The sequence below is a fragment of the Otolemur garnettii genome, unplaced genomic scaffold, assembly GCF_000181295.1.
Source record: "Otolemur garnettii isolate 467f Iridium unplaced genomic scaffold, OtoGar3 scaffold00056, whole genome shotgun sequence".
Taxonomy (NCBI): Eukaryota; Metazoa; Chordata; class Mammalia; order Primates; family Galagidae; genus Otolemur; species Otolemur garnettii.
Window position 1 is genome coordinate 30555 of NW_003852451.1, and position 14556 is coordinate 45110.

General features: G+C 43.7%; 1 protein-coding gene across 1 annotated transcript in view; it reads right to left on the bottom strand.

The window, feature by feature from the left end:
* Positions 1–11853, bottom strand: part of TBP (TATA-box binding protein) — a 29477-nt gene extending 17624 nt beyond the window's left edge. The window contains exons 1-3 of the mRNA XM_023514660.1: positions 11779–11853; positions 8494–8697; positions 2544–2947 (exon numbers count right to left, since the gene is read on the bottom strand). Of these exons, the coding sequence (XP_023370428.1) occupies positions 2544–2947; positions 8494–8547 (458 nt within the window). The 5' untranslated portion in view covers positions 8548–8697; positions 11779–11853. The remainder of the gene's footprint in view (positions 1–2543; positions 2948–8493; positions 8698–11778) is intronic.
* Between the last annotated feature and the right edge of the window lie 2703 nt (positions 11854–14556).

Below are 14556 nucleotides of genomic sequence, written 5' to 3' on the forward strand. Positions count from 1 at the left end.
TTTTTTGAGACAGAGCCTCAAGCTGTTCCCCTGGGTAGAGTGAGTGGTGTGACATCACAGCTCACAGCAACCTCCAACTCCTGAGCTCAAGCGAGTCTCCTGCCTCAGCCTCCCAAGTAGCTGGGACCACAGGCGCCCACCACAACGCCCGGCTATTTTTTGGTTGCAGCCATCATTATTGTTTGGCGGGCCCGGGCTGGATTCGAACCCACCACCTTAGATGTATGTGGCTGGCGCCTTAGCCACTTGAGCCACAGGCGCCAAGCCTAATCTTCTAGTTTCAACTTGGTATTGAGTGCACGTGAGGATTGTTTTTCCATTCTTGTGATACTTAGGAAAATGTTCTCCAAATCCATCTAGGTTGTTAAAAAAGATGCAAAATCTCCATGTATTTTATTGGCTAAATAGTATTCCATGGCACACATAAACCAGAATTTATTAATTCACGCATTGAAGAGCACATGGGTTGTTTCCATATCTTTGCTTTGTGAATTGTGTTGCTAGAAACATCTGAGTACAAATGTCAAAAAAATAAAATAAAATAATAAATTCTGCAGAAGAGAAGATAGCCTTGAAGATGAGGAGCGTAGTAGCCACTGGAAATTGACAACAACCAATTGAGAGCAATCATGGAAGCTGATCTCTTGACAACTGCACAAGAAATTGCTGAAGAATCCAACATGGACCATTCTACTACCATTGTTCAGCATTTGAAGCAAATTAGAAAGGTCAAAAAAGCTTGAAAAGTGGACACCTCATGAGAGGACTGAAAATCAGCCATCGTTTTCAAGTGTTGTGTTCTCTTGCTCTGTAACAACAATGAACCATTTCTTGACTGGATTATGATATGCCAGGGAAGTGGATTCATATGACAACCAGCAACAAGTGGCTGGACCGAGAGGAACCTCCAAAGCCAAACTGGCACCAAAAAAGGCATGGTCACTCTTTGGTGGTCTGCTGCCGGTCTGCATCCCAGAGAAACCATCACATCTTACAAGTATAATGTGGTACACATAAAACTGCAACCCCTGCAGCTGGCCTTGGTCAGCAGAAAGGACCCAGTTCTCCACAACAATGCCCGACTACACCTCATATAACCAAAGCTTCTAAAGTTGAAGAATTGGGTCACGATGTTTTGCCTCACCCACCATGTTCACCTGACCACCTGCCAACAGGCTACCACTTCTTCAAGCACTTGGACAATTTTTGTGGGGAAAACACTTCTAACCAGCAGGATGCAGAAAATGCTTTCCAAGAGTTCAATGAATCCTAAAGCATGGATTTTTATACTATAGAAAGAAACAAACTTACTTCTCATTGGCAACAATTGTGTTGATTGTAATGATTCCTATTTTGATTAATAAACATGTGTTTGAGCCTAGTTATCATGATTTAGTCCAAACTGCAATTACTTTTGCACCAACCTAAATATATACTTCTCATTGACTGGTATCTGGAAATGCCAACCTGTTTTGCAGGAAGAAGAATTTTTCCGGCTTGGCACCTGTGGCTCAAGTGGCTAAGGCGCCAGCCACATACACCTAAGGTGGCGGGTTCGAATCCCCAGCCCGGGCCCGCCAAACAACAATGATGGCTGCAACCAAAAAATGGCCAGGCGTTGTAGCGGGCGCCTGTAGTCCCAGCTACTTGGGAGGCTAAGGCAGGAGACTCACTTGAGCCCAGGAGTTGGAGGTTGCTGTGAGCGTGATGCCATGGCACTCTACCCAGGGGGGATAGCTTGAGGCTCCGTCTCAAAAAAAAAAAAAAAAAAAAGAATTTTTCCTACCCCACTACCCTGTTATATACAGGGTCCACTTCATGTAGGTAGAAGAACCCACTTAGAACAAAAACAGCCATCCTCACCTGTGGGAAGGACACAAATTTTCAAAGACTTACACATAGTCCCCATAGTACAAATGAAGAAAACTAAGAACCACTATGGACCACACTGATACTGCAGCTAAAGACATGAAATGTCACAATGCTAGAGATGACATCATGTTGTGAGCCAGCAAATCAGATACATGCAAACATTTTAACACATAACAATGAAATCCAGAATGAATTTTATGGCCCAAGGGTATAAACACTAGCAATCAAGTTTGTGACAATGCTTGAGAATCCTTTGCTTGCTGAGAGCTTTTGCTAAGGCACTGGCTCACAAGACAGCCTTGCTTCCCTTTCTCAAGTGAAAGGTAAAGCAAGTTCTGTTACCTAACTACTACTAGGGCCACTTCCTTAAATAAACAGACCCTTCTGACAACAAAGCACAGGAACCAGCTCCCAGGAGCCCAGTGGAGCAGGGAAAGGACACCACCTCTACTACTGGCTGCATCACATGAGAAAATCTCACATAAATTTGAGAAGGGGGAGTGGGCTCTACGGCTTCCCACTCAGTGGATACAGTGTGTGGATATCAGCACACTTCCTGGGTGTAGGACACAGCTACAAATCTGACTTTAACCTTTCATATGTAAATTTATAACCTTGGTTTGTAAACCTCATGCTAATCTGAAAAAAAAAAAAAAAAAACAAGTACTCACTGCAACTGCGGCACAATCCCAGAGCTCTCAGAGGCCGGTGTGGCAGGGGTGATGGGGGTCATGGGTGTCAGCGGGGAGGGGTACAGGGGTGTGGTGCCCGGCAGGGGTGCTGTGGTGAGAGTCTGTGAGTGGAAGAGCTGGGGGGCCTGGCCCGAGGCCACCTGCGCTGATTGCTGGGTTGAGGACTGCTGGGCCTGCTGCTGCTGTTGCTGTTGCTGCTGCTGTTGCTGCTGCTGCTGCTGCTGCTGTTGTTGTTGTTGCTGCTGCTGCTGCTGTTGCTGCTGCTGCCTCTGCTGTTCTTCCAAAATGGATAGACTACTGGTGTTCTGCACAGGCTGCGGTGTCAGCCCGGTGCCATAAGGCATCATTGGACTGAAGATGGGAATCCCAGGAGTCATGGCGCCCTGGGAGAGCAAAGAGTAGGTGAGCTGTGTCAGGACAGACACCTTCTGAGTATACTGAGGTTTTACACATTATTAGGGAGGAACTTGCTATTCTCACATTTATCACTTTCTTCTTTAGTATAACAAAGTAGATAACTATGAATTAAAACTGGTAAATTAGACCTCAGATAAAATTAATAACTTCTTTGAAAAACACCATTAAGAAAATTGTAAGACAGGTTAGGAGAAAACATCTATAATATATACACACCTAAGAAAGACATAAAGAGGCTCAGTGCCCATAGCTCAGTGAGTAGGGCGCCAGCCACATACAGCAAGGCTGGTGGGTTCAAGCCCAGCCCAGGCCTGCTAAACAACGACAACTACAACAAAAACATAGCCAGGCCTTGTGACGGGCACCTGTAGTCCCAGCTACTTGGGAAACTGAGGCAAGAAAAATTGCTTAAGCCCCAGAGTTTGAGGTTGCTGTAAGCTGTGATGCCACAGCACTCTACTGAGGGCGACAAAGTGACATTCTATCTCAAAAGACATGAAGAGCTTTTGTAATGCAATAAAAGAGGAACAAGGCTCGGCGCCTGTGGCTCAAGCGGCTAAGGAGCCAGCCACATACACCTAAGGTGGCGGGTTCCAATCCCCAGCCCGGGCCCACCAAACAACAATGATGGCTGCAACCGAAAAAAAAAAAAAAATGGCCAGGCGTTGTGGCGGGTGCCTGTAGTCCCAGCTACTTGGGAGGCGGAGGCAGGAGACTCGCTTGAGCCCAGGAGTTGGAGGTTGCTGTGAACTGTGATGCCACAGCACTCTACCCAGGGGGACAGCTTGAGGCTCTGTCTCAAAAAAAGAAAAAAAAAATGGCCAACAGATGTAAAGGACATTTTACAAATGAAAATATAAGCACACCTCAGAGACACTGAAGGTTTGGTTTTAGACCACTGCAACAAAGCAAATATAGCAATAAAGCAAGTCACACCAATTCTTCAGTTTCTCAGTGCATATGAAAATTATGTTTATGCCATATGGTAGTCTATTAATGCAACAGCACTGTCTAAAATATGGACATACCTTAATTGAAAAGTCTTTTAGTGCTAAAAAATGCTAACAATCACCTGTGCCTTGAGCAAGCCATAATCTTTTTGCTAGTGGAGGGTCTTGCCTCAGTGTTGATGGCTGCCGACTGTTCAGGGTGGAGGTTGCTAGAGAGTGAGGTGGCTATGGTAATGAATTTCTTAAAATAAGACAACAATGAAGTCTGCCCCATCATTTGACTCCTCTTTTCACAAATCATTTCTCCATATCATGTGATTCTGTCTGACAGCATTTCACACATACTGTAACTTCTTCCAAAATTAAAGTCAAGGCAAGCGTAGCGGCTCACGCTTGTAATCCCAGCACTCTGAGAGGCCAAGGCAAGTGGAGTGCTTAAGCTCAGGAATTCGAGATCAGCCTGAGCAAGAGTGACCCTATCTCTATTAAAGATAGAAAAATTAACTACACATGGTGGTGGACACGTGTAGTCAGGGAGACTGAGGCAAGAGTATCACTTGAGCCCAGGAGTTTGAGGTTGCTGTGACCTAGGCTGATGCCACAGCACTCTACCTGGGGTAACAGAGAGAGACTGTCTCAAAAAAAGAAACAAAAAAAGTAGTTAATCCTCTCAAACCCTGCTAATGCTTTATCAACTAAGTTTAGGTAATATTCTAAGTATGTTGTTGTCATTTAACAATGTTCACAGCATCTGAACCAGGAGTTGATTCCATCTTAAACAACCACTTTCTTTGCTCACCCATAAGAAGCAACTCTTCAGGCTAGGCACAGTAGCTCATACCTGTAATCTTAGCATTCTAAGAAACCAAGGCAGGTGGACTGCCTGAGCTCATGGGTTCAAGACCAGCCTGAGCCAGAGACCTCATTTCCAAAAACAGCCAGGCGTTGTGGTGGGCGCCTGTAGAACCAGCTATGCAGAAGACTGAAGCAAAAGAATTGCTTGAGCCCAAGAGTTTGAGGTTGCTGTGTGCTACGATGCCACTGCACTGTACTGGGGGCAAGAAAGTGAGATTCTGTCTCAAAAAAAAAAAAAAACTCTTCACCTGTTCAAGTTTGATCATGACATTGCAATAATTCAGCACATTTCAGGCTCTACTTCTAAATTCTAGTTCTCGCCCTATTTCCACATCTGCAGTTACTTCCTTTGCTAAAGTCTTAAATCCCTTAAAGCAGAGGTTCTCAACCTGTGGGTCACGACCCATAGGAACTGTATTAAAGGGTTGCGGCATTTGGAAGGCTGAGAATCACTGCTCTAAAGCCATCCATGAAGGCTGGGATGAACTTTTTCCAAATTTCTCTTAATGTTGGTATTTTATCCTCCTCCCATGAATCATGAATCTTCATAATGGCATCTAGAATGTCGAGCGCTTTCCAGGAGATTTTCAATTTATACTGCCCTGATCCATCAGAGGAATCACAGCTAGAGCCTTACAAAATGTATTTGTGAAATAAAAAGACTTGAAAGTTGAAATTAGTTCAGAATCCACAGGATACAGACTGGATATTGTGTTAGCAGGCATGAAAACAATATGAATCTCCTTGTATATGTCCATCAGAGCTCTTGGGTAACCAGGTACACTGCCAGTGACAAGCAGTATTTTGGTTTTTCCTTTCTTTTCTTTCTTTCTGACAAGGGGTCTTGCTCTGTTGCCCAGGCTGTAGTACAGTGGTATAATCATAGCTCGCTGCAACCTCAAACTTCTGGCCTCAAGTAATGTTCCTACTTTGGTCTCTCAAAGTACTGAGATTACGGGAGTGAGAAACCATGCCCAGCCAGGGGTAATATTTTCAAAGAAACTTTTCCTGAGCAATAGATCTCAATAGCTGGCTAAAAATATACAGTAGACCACAATGTAACCAGATGTGCTGTAATCTAGGCTTTGTTTTCCATTTACAGCACAGAGTAGATTTAGCATAATTCACTTTTTTTCCATCTTAAGCACTTGTGTCTTAAGATTTGGCATAATTCTTAAGGGCCCTAGGATTTTGGGAATGGTAAATGAGCAGTGGCTTCAACTCAATGTCACCAGCTCCACTGGCCCCTAACAAGAGAGTCAGCCTCTACAGCTATGAAACTCCTAGATGGCGTGTTCTTCCAGTAGTAGAAGCCTGTTTCACTTACACTGAAAATCTGTTTAGTGTAGCCACCCTCTTCAACCATCTCAGCTAGGTCTTCTGGTTAACTTGCTGAAGCTTCTCCATCAGTACCTGCTGCCTTACCTTAAGCCTTTGTGTCATGGAGGCAGCGCCTTTCTTTAAAGCTTATGAATCAACCTCCGCTGGGTTCAAGCTTTTCTTGTGCAGCTTCACCTCTCTCAGCCTTTACCAAAATGGGGGGTCAGGGCCTTGCTCTAGATTCTTGGGTTAACGGAATGTTGTGACTGGTCTGATTTATCCAGACCACTCAAACTTTCTCCATATCAGCAAGAAGGCTGTTTTGCTTTCTTATCATCCATGTGTTCACTAGAGTAGCATTTTTAATTTGCATCTTTCCCTTTGTATTCACAATTTGGCAAAGTGTTTGGCACAAGAGGCCCAGCTTTCAGCCTAGCTTTCAATATGCCTTCCTTACTAAGCTTAATCATTTCTAGCTTCTGATTTAAATGAGAGATGTGTAACTATTTCATTGACTAAATTCATCATCTTACATGGTTAGGCATGGTTTATGACACAAAAACAATTACAATGGCAATATCAAAGATCACCATAAGAGATATAATAATGAAAAGTTTGAAATCTTGTGAGAATTAAAAAAATGTCACAAAGAGAAACAAAGTGAGTACAAGCTACTGGAAAAATAATGCTCACAGACATGCTGGATATAAGGTCACCACAAAACTTCACTTTGTGAAAAACACAATGTCTGAAGTAGAATAAAACAGGGTGACCTATGTACAAATGGCCAATAAGCACTTGCCAAATGTTTAGGATCATTAGTCATCAGAAAAATAAAAATTAAAACACTGAAATACCACTAAGCAACCACAAAAGTGGCTGAATGGAAAAATATTGACAGCGCAAAGAATTGGTGAGGATGTAGAACCAGAACTCTATTATTCTGCAGGTGGACCTGCAAAACAATGCAGCCACTGTAGAAACGGCTTGGCAGTTTCTTATGAAGTTACATATGCACTGATATGACCTCGCAATCCCAAGTACTTAGAACTTAAAATTACAAAGTACACAAACATGTATAGTACCTTTACTCAAAATAGCCCCAAACTGGACACAACCCAAACGTGAGCACCTGGAGAATGATGACAAACTGTGGAGCCTCCCTACAATGTGGAGTGATTTGCAATAGAGAGGAACAAAGCACTGACATACAGATGCCACAGTGGGTGAGGAAGACACACGCACACAAAAAGTATACACAGTCTCATTCCATATATGATCAAGAATTTCTAGAGTAAGCAAAACAAACCATTAGTGGTGAAAAGCAAATTCAGTAGTTACCTGGAGCTAGGGAAAAAACTACAAAGGGGCAAGAAGAGACTTTTTTGGGTAAGTGAAATGTTCTGTAACTTAAACAGGTATATTAAAACATATTCTTGGCTCAGCGCTCATAGCACAGTAGTTATAGCGCCAGCCACATACACCGAGGCTGGCAGATTTGAACCTGGCCCAGGCCAGCTAAACAAAAATGGCAACTGCAACAAAAAATAGCCAGGCATTGTAATGGGTGCCTGTAGTCCCAGCCACTTGGGAGCCTGAGGTAAGAGAATCACTAAAGCCCAAGAGTTTGAGGTTGCTGTGAGCTGTGATACTACAGCACTCTACTAAGGGTGACATAGTGAAACTCTGTCTCAATTAAAAAAAATAAAAAAAAAAAAAGGCTCAGTGCCCATGTGGTTATTGTGCCAGCCACATACACCAAGGCTGGCAGGTTCAAATCCAGCTAGGGTCAACTACAACAAAAAAATCACCGGGCATTGTGGCAGGTGCCTGTAGTCCCAGCTACTGGGAGGCTGAGGCAAGAGAATCACTTAAGCCCAGGAGTTTGAGGTTGCTGTTAGCAACAATGCCATGGCACTATACCGAGGGCAACACAGTGAGACTCTGTCTCCAAAAAAAAAAAAAAATTCTTAAAGTGTTTTTATTGAATCTATATTATACTTCAACAAAATTTATTGATAAATTTTAAAAGTAAATCTGTGATTTGGAACTTTAAACATAAAATGGAAAAGACAAAACTAGAAAATGATTTGGTAAGGGTGTTCTTCAAAATCAAATACCATATATAATCCTTTGGAATATTCTTATAAGTGTTTATCAAAAGATTAAGTGTTTTGTAGACAAATGCATAATTTAGCTTCTAAATTAACTCCCCAAATAAAATACTATCTTGCCTATTCAAACCATGATGGAACTTATGAACAAAATATACTTAAAAAATATATAAAATCATTTTCAATGATAAATTCTTAAGTGCTACTCTCTCCATCAGACACTGTCTCCTGCACTACAGACATCTACCCTTCCTGTACCTCCCGCTGCCTTACCTGAGGAGAGGCCAAGCCCTGGGCATAAGGTGGCAAGCTGTTGTTCTGATCCATGATACTCGGTTTCTTCTTGGCAAACCAAAACCCCTTGCACCAGAACTTGTCTCAGCATCCAGTATATCCCTAGAGCATCCCCAGCACACTCTTCTTAGTAGCGCTTTAAATTGCTGGGTTATCGTCACACACCAAGAATCAGGGATGCTTCTGTGAAAAAAAGTCCAAGTGTAAGGATCCAGGTAAACTATGAAGTCTTAATAACCAAGTTTCACCACTACACAAAACACAAGAAAAGCAGAGAAGTGATTTTGAAACACATTTCTACCTTATAATCTAAAGCTTTATTTCTTCCATGTTTCACGTGATTACATGCAAAATTGCCAACAAAACGAAAATCATTGTTTCAAATTCAATTTAAATACTCTGACAGTACTCAAAATTAATTAAGTCCTAACTTGCCTTAAAAATTTTTGGAGAGGCTCGGTGTCTGTAGTACAGTGGTTACAGCTCCAGCCACATACACTGAGGGTGCCGTTCAAACCTCGCCTGGCCCACCTAAATACCAACGACAACTGCAACAAAAAATAGCCAGGCATTGTGGTGGGTGCCTGTAGTCCCAGCAACTTGGGAGGCTGAGGCAAGAGAATCACTTGAGTTCAAGAGTCTGAGGTTGCTGTGAGCTGTGATACCACGTTACTCTATCAAGGGCGACACTGTGAGACTCTGTCCCCCACCCCAAAAAAAAACTTTTGCAGAAAAACATCTAGAGAAAATGAAGTTCTAAGCAAACTGCAGTAACAGGGAATATTTATTAAGCACTATATACACAGCTTGATTAAGCCAAGTTCAGGTTTTTAAATATTCCATTCAATGTTATATATACCACAATGTCTTAGACATAAATTTCAATAAATATTGAACTGAACCCAATATGCTTAGTGTGATCTTTTCTTGAGCTCTTGCTGTAATGAAAGACTATAAAAGAAGCTATACAGATACACAGTAACATAACATTGTTTTTAATAACCTTACCTCTTTAGAACACATTAATGCAAACTGTGCCTACATTTGGCTTTTCTTAAATCACCATCTCTTTACTGGCTACATATCTAAAATTGGTTTTCCATTAAAGAACCTAGTGACTGCTGAAGTTTAGGCAGACCCCTAACTTGCTTGGGGGTGCTGTGAAAGCTGACTGAATCAACACAGGATATTTGTTTGTTTTTATCTCCTTGCTTATATTTCTTTGCTTTTTTTTTGTTGTTGTTGAGACAGTGTCCTACTCTATGCCCCTAAGCAGAGTGCAGTGGTACTGTAGCTCACTGCAACCTCAGACTTGGGCTGTGGAAATCCCGCTGCCACTGGGATTACAGGCACTCAACATGGCACCCGGCTGGGTTTTTCCTTTTTTTTCATGAGTCAGGGTCTCACTCTCACTCAGGTGAGTCTGGAACTCCTGAGCTCAAGCAATTCTCCCTCCTCAGCCTCCCACAGTACTGTTATTACAGGCGTGAGCCACCATGCCAACACAAGACTGAGTGACAGAGTTAACACAACAAGGACAGGGTCTAAGCCTGGCACAGTGGCTCATGCCTGTAATCCTAGCACTCTGGGAGGCTGAAGCTGGTGGACAGCCTGAGCTCATGGGTTCCAGACTAGCCTGAGCAAGAGCAAGACCCCGTCTCTAAAAATAGCTGGGTGTTGTAGCGGGTGACTTTAGTCCCAGCTACTCAGGAGGCTGGGGCAAGAGAATCACTTGAGCCCAAAAGTTAGAGGTTGCTGTGAGCTATGACGCCAGGGAACTTTACCAAAGGTGACAAAATGAAGCTCTGACTCAAAAAAAAAAAAAAAAAGAAAGAAAGAAAAACCATAATAAGTGCTATAATAGCCAGTAGGTGCTAAGCTAAGCTTTTTAAGTGCAGAAAACAGTATACGGCATGTGATCAGAATGAATACACACACTATGGAAAAATAAATAATATAGACTAATGGGGGCAGTGCCTGTGGCTCAAAGGAGTAAAGCGCCAGCCCCATATGCCGGTGGTGGTGGGTTCAAACCTATCCTCGGCCGAAAAAAAAAACACCATAAAAACTAAAACTGCAATATAGACTAATAGCCAACGACCATGAAGAGAGGGCAGTGTTCTCACAAGGCAGGTTACACCCATCTAACTTGGTCTAACAAGGTGAGTAGGAATTCACAAATCAGAGGTTCAGGCAAAAGAAAAAACAAGCACAAAGAGGCAAAGATTGAGAGAACATGCAAGCAACATGCTTAGTCCAGTTGTTTGAAAGGAAAGGTAACTGCAGCACGCACAGGTGGGGTCACGTTATCAGGAATTTTAGATCTTATTACATGGGCAATTATAACAGTTATAGCATTTTTGAAGTGCAGCATGAGCAGATCTAATTTAGCAACACCGGAGATGAATTCGAGGGGAGTAAAACTGAAAGATCAGTTTACCGGGTCACTCCTAAGGTTGAAGAACACGATAATGAGGGGAGGAGAAAGTAAAGCACTAGTTAAAGTATGACTGGGCATTTATCAGACCCTTAGGAGGCGCCGGACCACATTGCAAACTGAATCTAGAAAAGAAAGTTTACCTAAAGTTGGGGCCTTAAGTCAGGCTATTCAGAGCTCTTCTCTCACTCCCGCCAAAGGCACTGGGGGCCTTTCCTCACCTGTATCATAAACTGTTTTCAGAGTGTCTTCATCTCTCGGAAACTGAAGCACCAAGTTAATTCTGCAAAAAATTCTGTCCGCTTAACTCAACAAAGCATAATCTTTTCACAGAAAAGCCTACTGTTTTGTAAAGCCACTCTGACCCGAGGCGAGAGATGGCGTGTGGGGGGTAGGGGAGGCTTGTAGTGTTTATCGTAAGTGCTACCGTTAAAAAGTCGCGAGCACAACTTTACAATAAAACCACCCTTGTTGGTAGCACAACAGGAGGGCATAGACCAGGGTGTATCTGCTTCCTCACTTGGAGTAGCGAATGACAACAGGAGGCATGGCGAACTCCAGGTCGTCGACACGCGCCACAGCCCTGGCCTGGCCCTGCCCCTCCGAGCGCCCCGCCATCGCAGAAACCGCTTTCGAACCACAGCAGAGTGGGGGCGGCGGCCTAAAGGCCGGAGGCCGCATCCGCGGCAGCACGAGAGGAAGAAACGTTCCCCACGGGGCCTGCGTGACCACTCCGCAACTCCTCCCGTCATCGCCCCCAGGCCTCACTGCAGTGACTGCTTCTGCCTCGGCCCTCAGATAAGAGGAAAAGCTAAAGGAGGCGTTACCTGGAGTCACTGCAGGGATCACTAACCGCGACGAAACGAAGTTAAACGGCCGGCGGCTCAGGCGCCCGCCACGGCAACCCTTTTCCACCCAACTGAACCCTTGGCGCGTTTTGATAATGTCACTTCCGCCAGTTCTGTGTTCGGCTTCAGCAGGGTGGCTGGGCTGGAGCGGAGCCCTAGGAAGTGTGGGCTCGAGTCACTTCCTGGATTTCCCTAGGCGTTTGGATTATGGGAAAGGAGAGAAGCGCTTCCGGAGTTCTGGGGCGGGGCCGCCTGGCAAAGCCTTTTCTAATTGGTCCTTGCTGCCGGTAGGCGAGAAGAAGTTTTTTAAATGTTGGTTTTACTCAATTGGCAGCTCCCAATTGAGTACGCTCGGCACTCCAGGAGGCCAAGCCGAGGATCCCCTGAGCTCAGGAGCTGAAGACCAGCCTAAGCAGGAGCGAGACCCATCTCTACTAAAAATAGAAAAACTAGCCAGGCGTGGTGACGGGGCTTTTAGTCCCAGCTACTTGGGAAGCAGAGGCAAGAGAATCACTTCAGCCCAGGAATTTGAGGTTATTGTGAGCTGTGCCGCTACAGCACTCCACCCAGGACGACAGAAAAGAAAAATGAAATGTTGGGTTTTTTGTTTTCTTTTGTGTGTGTGTGTGTTTTAAACCAACTAGCGGTTTGGCAAGTTATCTGATTTCTCAGCTGAGGTTCCTGTTGTAAAATTGAATAATGATAATAGTGCTGTGAACTAAAATAAAACCTTTTATTCTTCTGACTGGTTTCATCACAAAATTTAACAATTCTCCAGTGTCTTAGCTCCCTCATATTCCAAAGGAGTTTCTAATGTTCACATTAGAACTGAAGCAGGCGGCTAAGTGGCCTTGACTGGACAGGGATGAAACAGTGAGTGTTATCTCAGCTCCAGTGGCCTTGCAATGACAGTGTTACAAAAAGCAGAGAAGAGACAGAAAAGTCTCAGTACAAACTGAACAGAACTTTGTAATTTTCTGTACACTGATACAATTTCTTTGAGTTTTCCCCAGGAAACAGCAGAACCTCCTTGCAGCCCTGAGATAACTCCAGCACCGTACTCTACCAGAATGTCCGGAGAATGTCAAGATAAGCGATGCACCACCACAGATTGTGACCAAGAGCCACTGAGCCTGTGCACAAGGCTGAAAGAATGTGCTCACGTGCCCTGTACTCCACTCCGATTCTTAGTGTTGTAAATTTAACTCCCTTCCTAAAGGCATCTATCTTGAGTAGTTTAACTGGATTGATTTAGGAGATTAACTTTTGGTCTCGAACCTGTGAGCTTAGGCAAGATACCTGCCTTGGCCTCCCAAGTACTGGGATTACAGACATGAGTCACTGCACCCAGCCAGGTTAAGGGGTTTTTATGGAGGTGAAACTGAATAATGCAGAAAGGGAACGAACCACATTGCATCTTTGGGGCAGAGTACAAGGCACACAAGCACAGCGGGGAAATCATGCCAGTTCATACATCTCACAAACAGAAAATGGTGGCTAAATCCCTCCCCAGGGTGGGAATTTTAGTATTATAATGAGCTAGGAGTTAATATTGTTCATTCTTTCAGCCTTGTGCACAGGCTCAGTGGCTCTTGGTCACAATCTGTGGTGGTGCATCGCTTATCTTGACATTCTCCGGACATTCTGGTAGAGAACGGTGCTGGAGTTACCTCAGGGCTGCAAGGAGGTTCTGCTGTTTCCTGGGGAAAACTCAAAGAAATTGTATCAGTGTACAGAAAATTACAAAGTTCTGTTCAGTTTGTACTGAGACTTCTATGTCTCTTCTCTGCTTTTTGTAACACTGTCATTGCAAGGCCACTGGAGCTGAGATAACACTCACTGTTTCATCCCTGTCCAGTCAAGGCCACTTAGCCGCCTGCTTCAGTTCTAATGTGAACATTAGAAACTCCTTTGGAATATGAGGGAGCTAAGACACTGGAGAATTGTTAAATTTTGTGATGAAACTGGTCACAATTCCTGCCTCCCTGAAATGTATAAAATCAAACTGTAACCCAACCACCATGAGACTACATGCTCAAAGCTTCTTGGGTATGGCTCTCTGGGCTGTGGTTGTACATATCAGCTCAGAATAAACCTCTGTAAATTGTTTACCAGAGTTTGGGTTCTTTTCCATTAACATTGTATACCTCTAAGTTATATAGTATGCATTCTTTTTCTCAATGTTATGTTTGTAAGAGTCACCCATGTTTATATTCCTTGGTATGTCTCTTAGCTAGCTTTAGTGGGTTAATATTTTCTGTGACGTATCCTATTGTATGAATATCTCTCAATTAATTTATCCTAAGTGGTCTTTATGGACATTTGGCTCATTTACAGCTTGGGGACATTTATAACAATGCTATCTGGATACTCTTGTTCATGACATCTGGGTAGGATATAAACCTAGGTGTGCAATTGCTGGGTCCATGTAAGTATGTACATGTTAAACTATGACAGATGATACCAGTTCCTTTACAAAATACCGTGCCAATTTACACTCCCACCAACAGGCCATCCTGGTTTCTCTTGCTTGTTGCTCCGAAGTTTTACCATTTTTTTTTTGTATGTTCAGACTTTTAATGTTTTGTCCATCCAGAGTGAATGTCTGTTTTTTCAGGGAAAGAAATCTGTATATCGGCTCAGCGTCTGTGGCTCAAGTGGCTCAGGCGCTAGCCACATACACCTAAGGTAGCCGGTTCGAATCCAGCCTGGGCCCGCCAAACAACAATGACAGCTGCAACCAAAAAATAGCCGGGC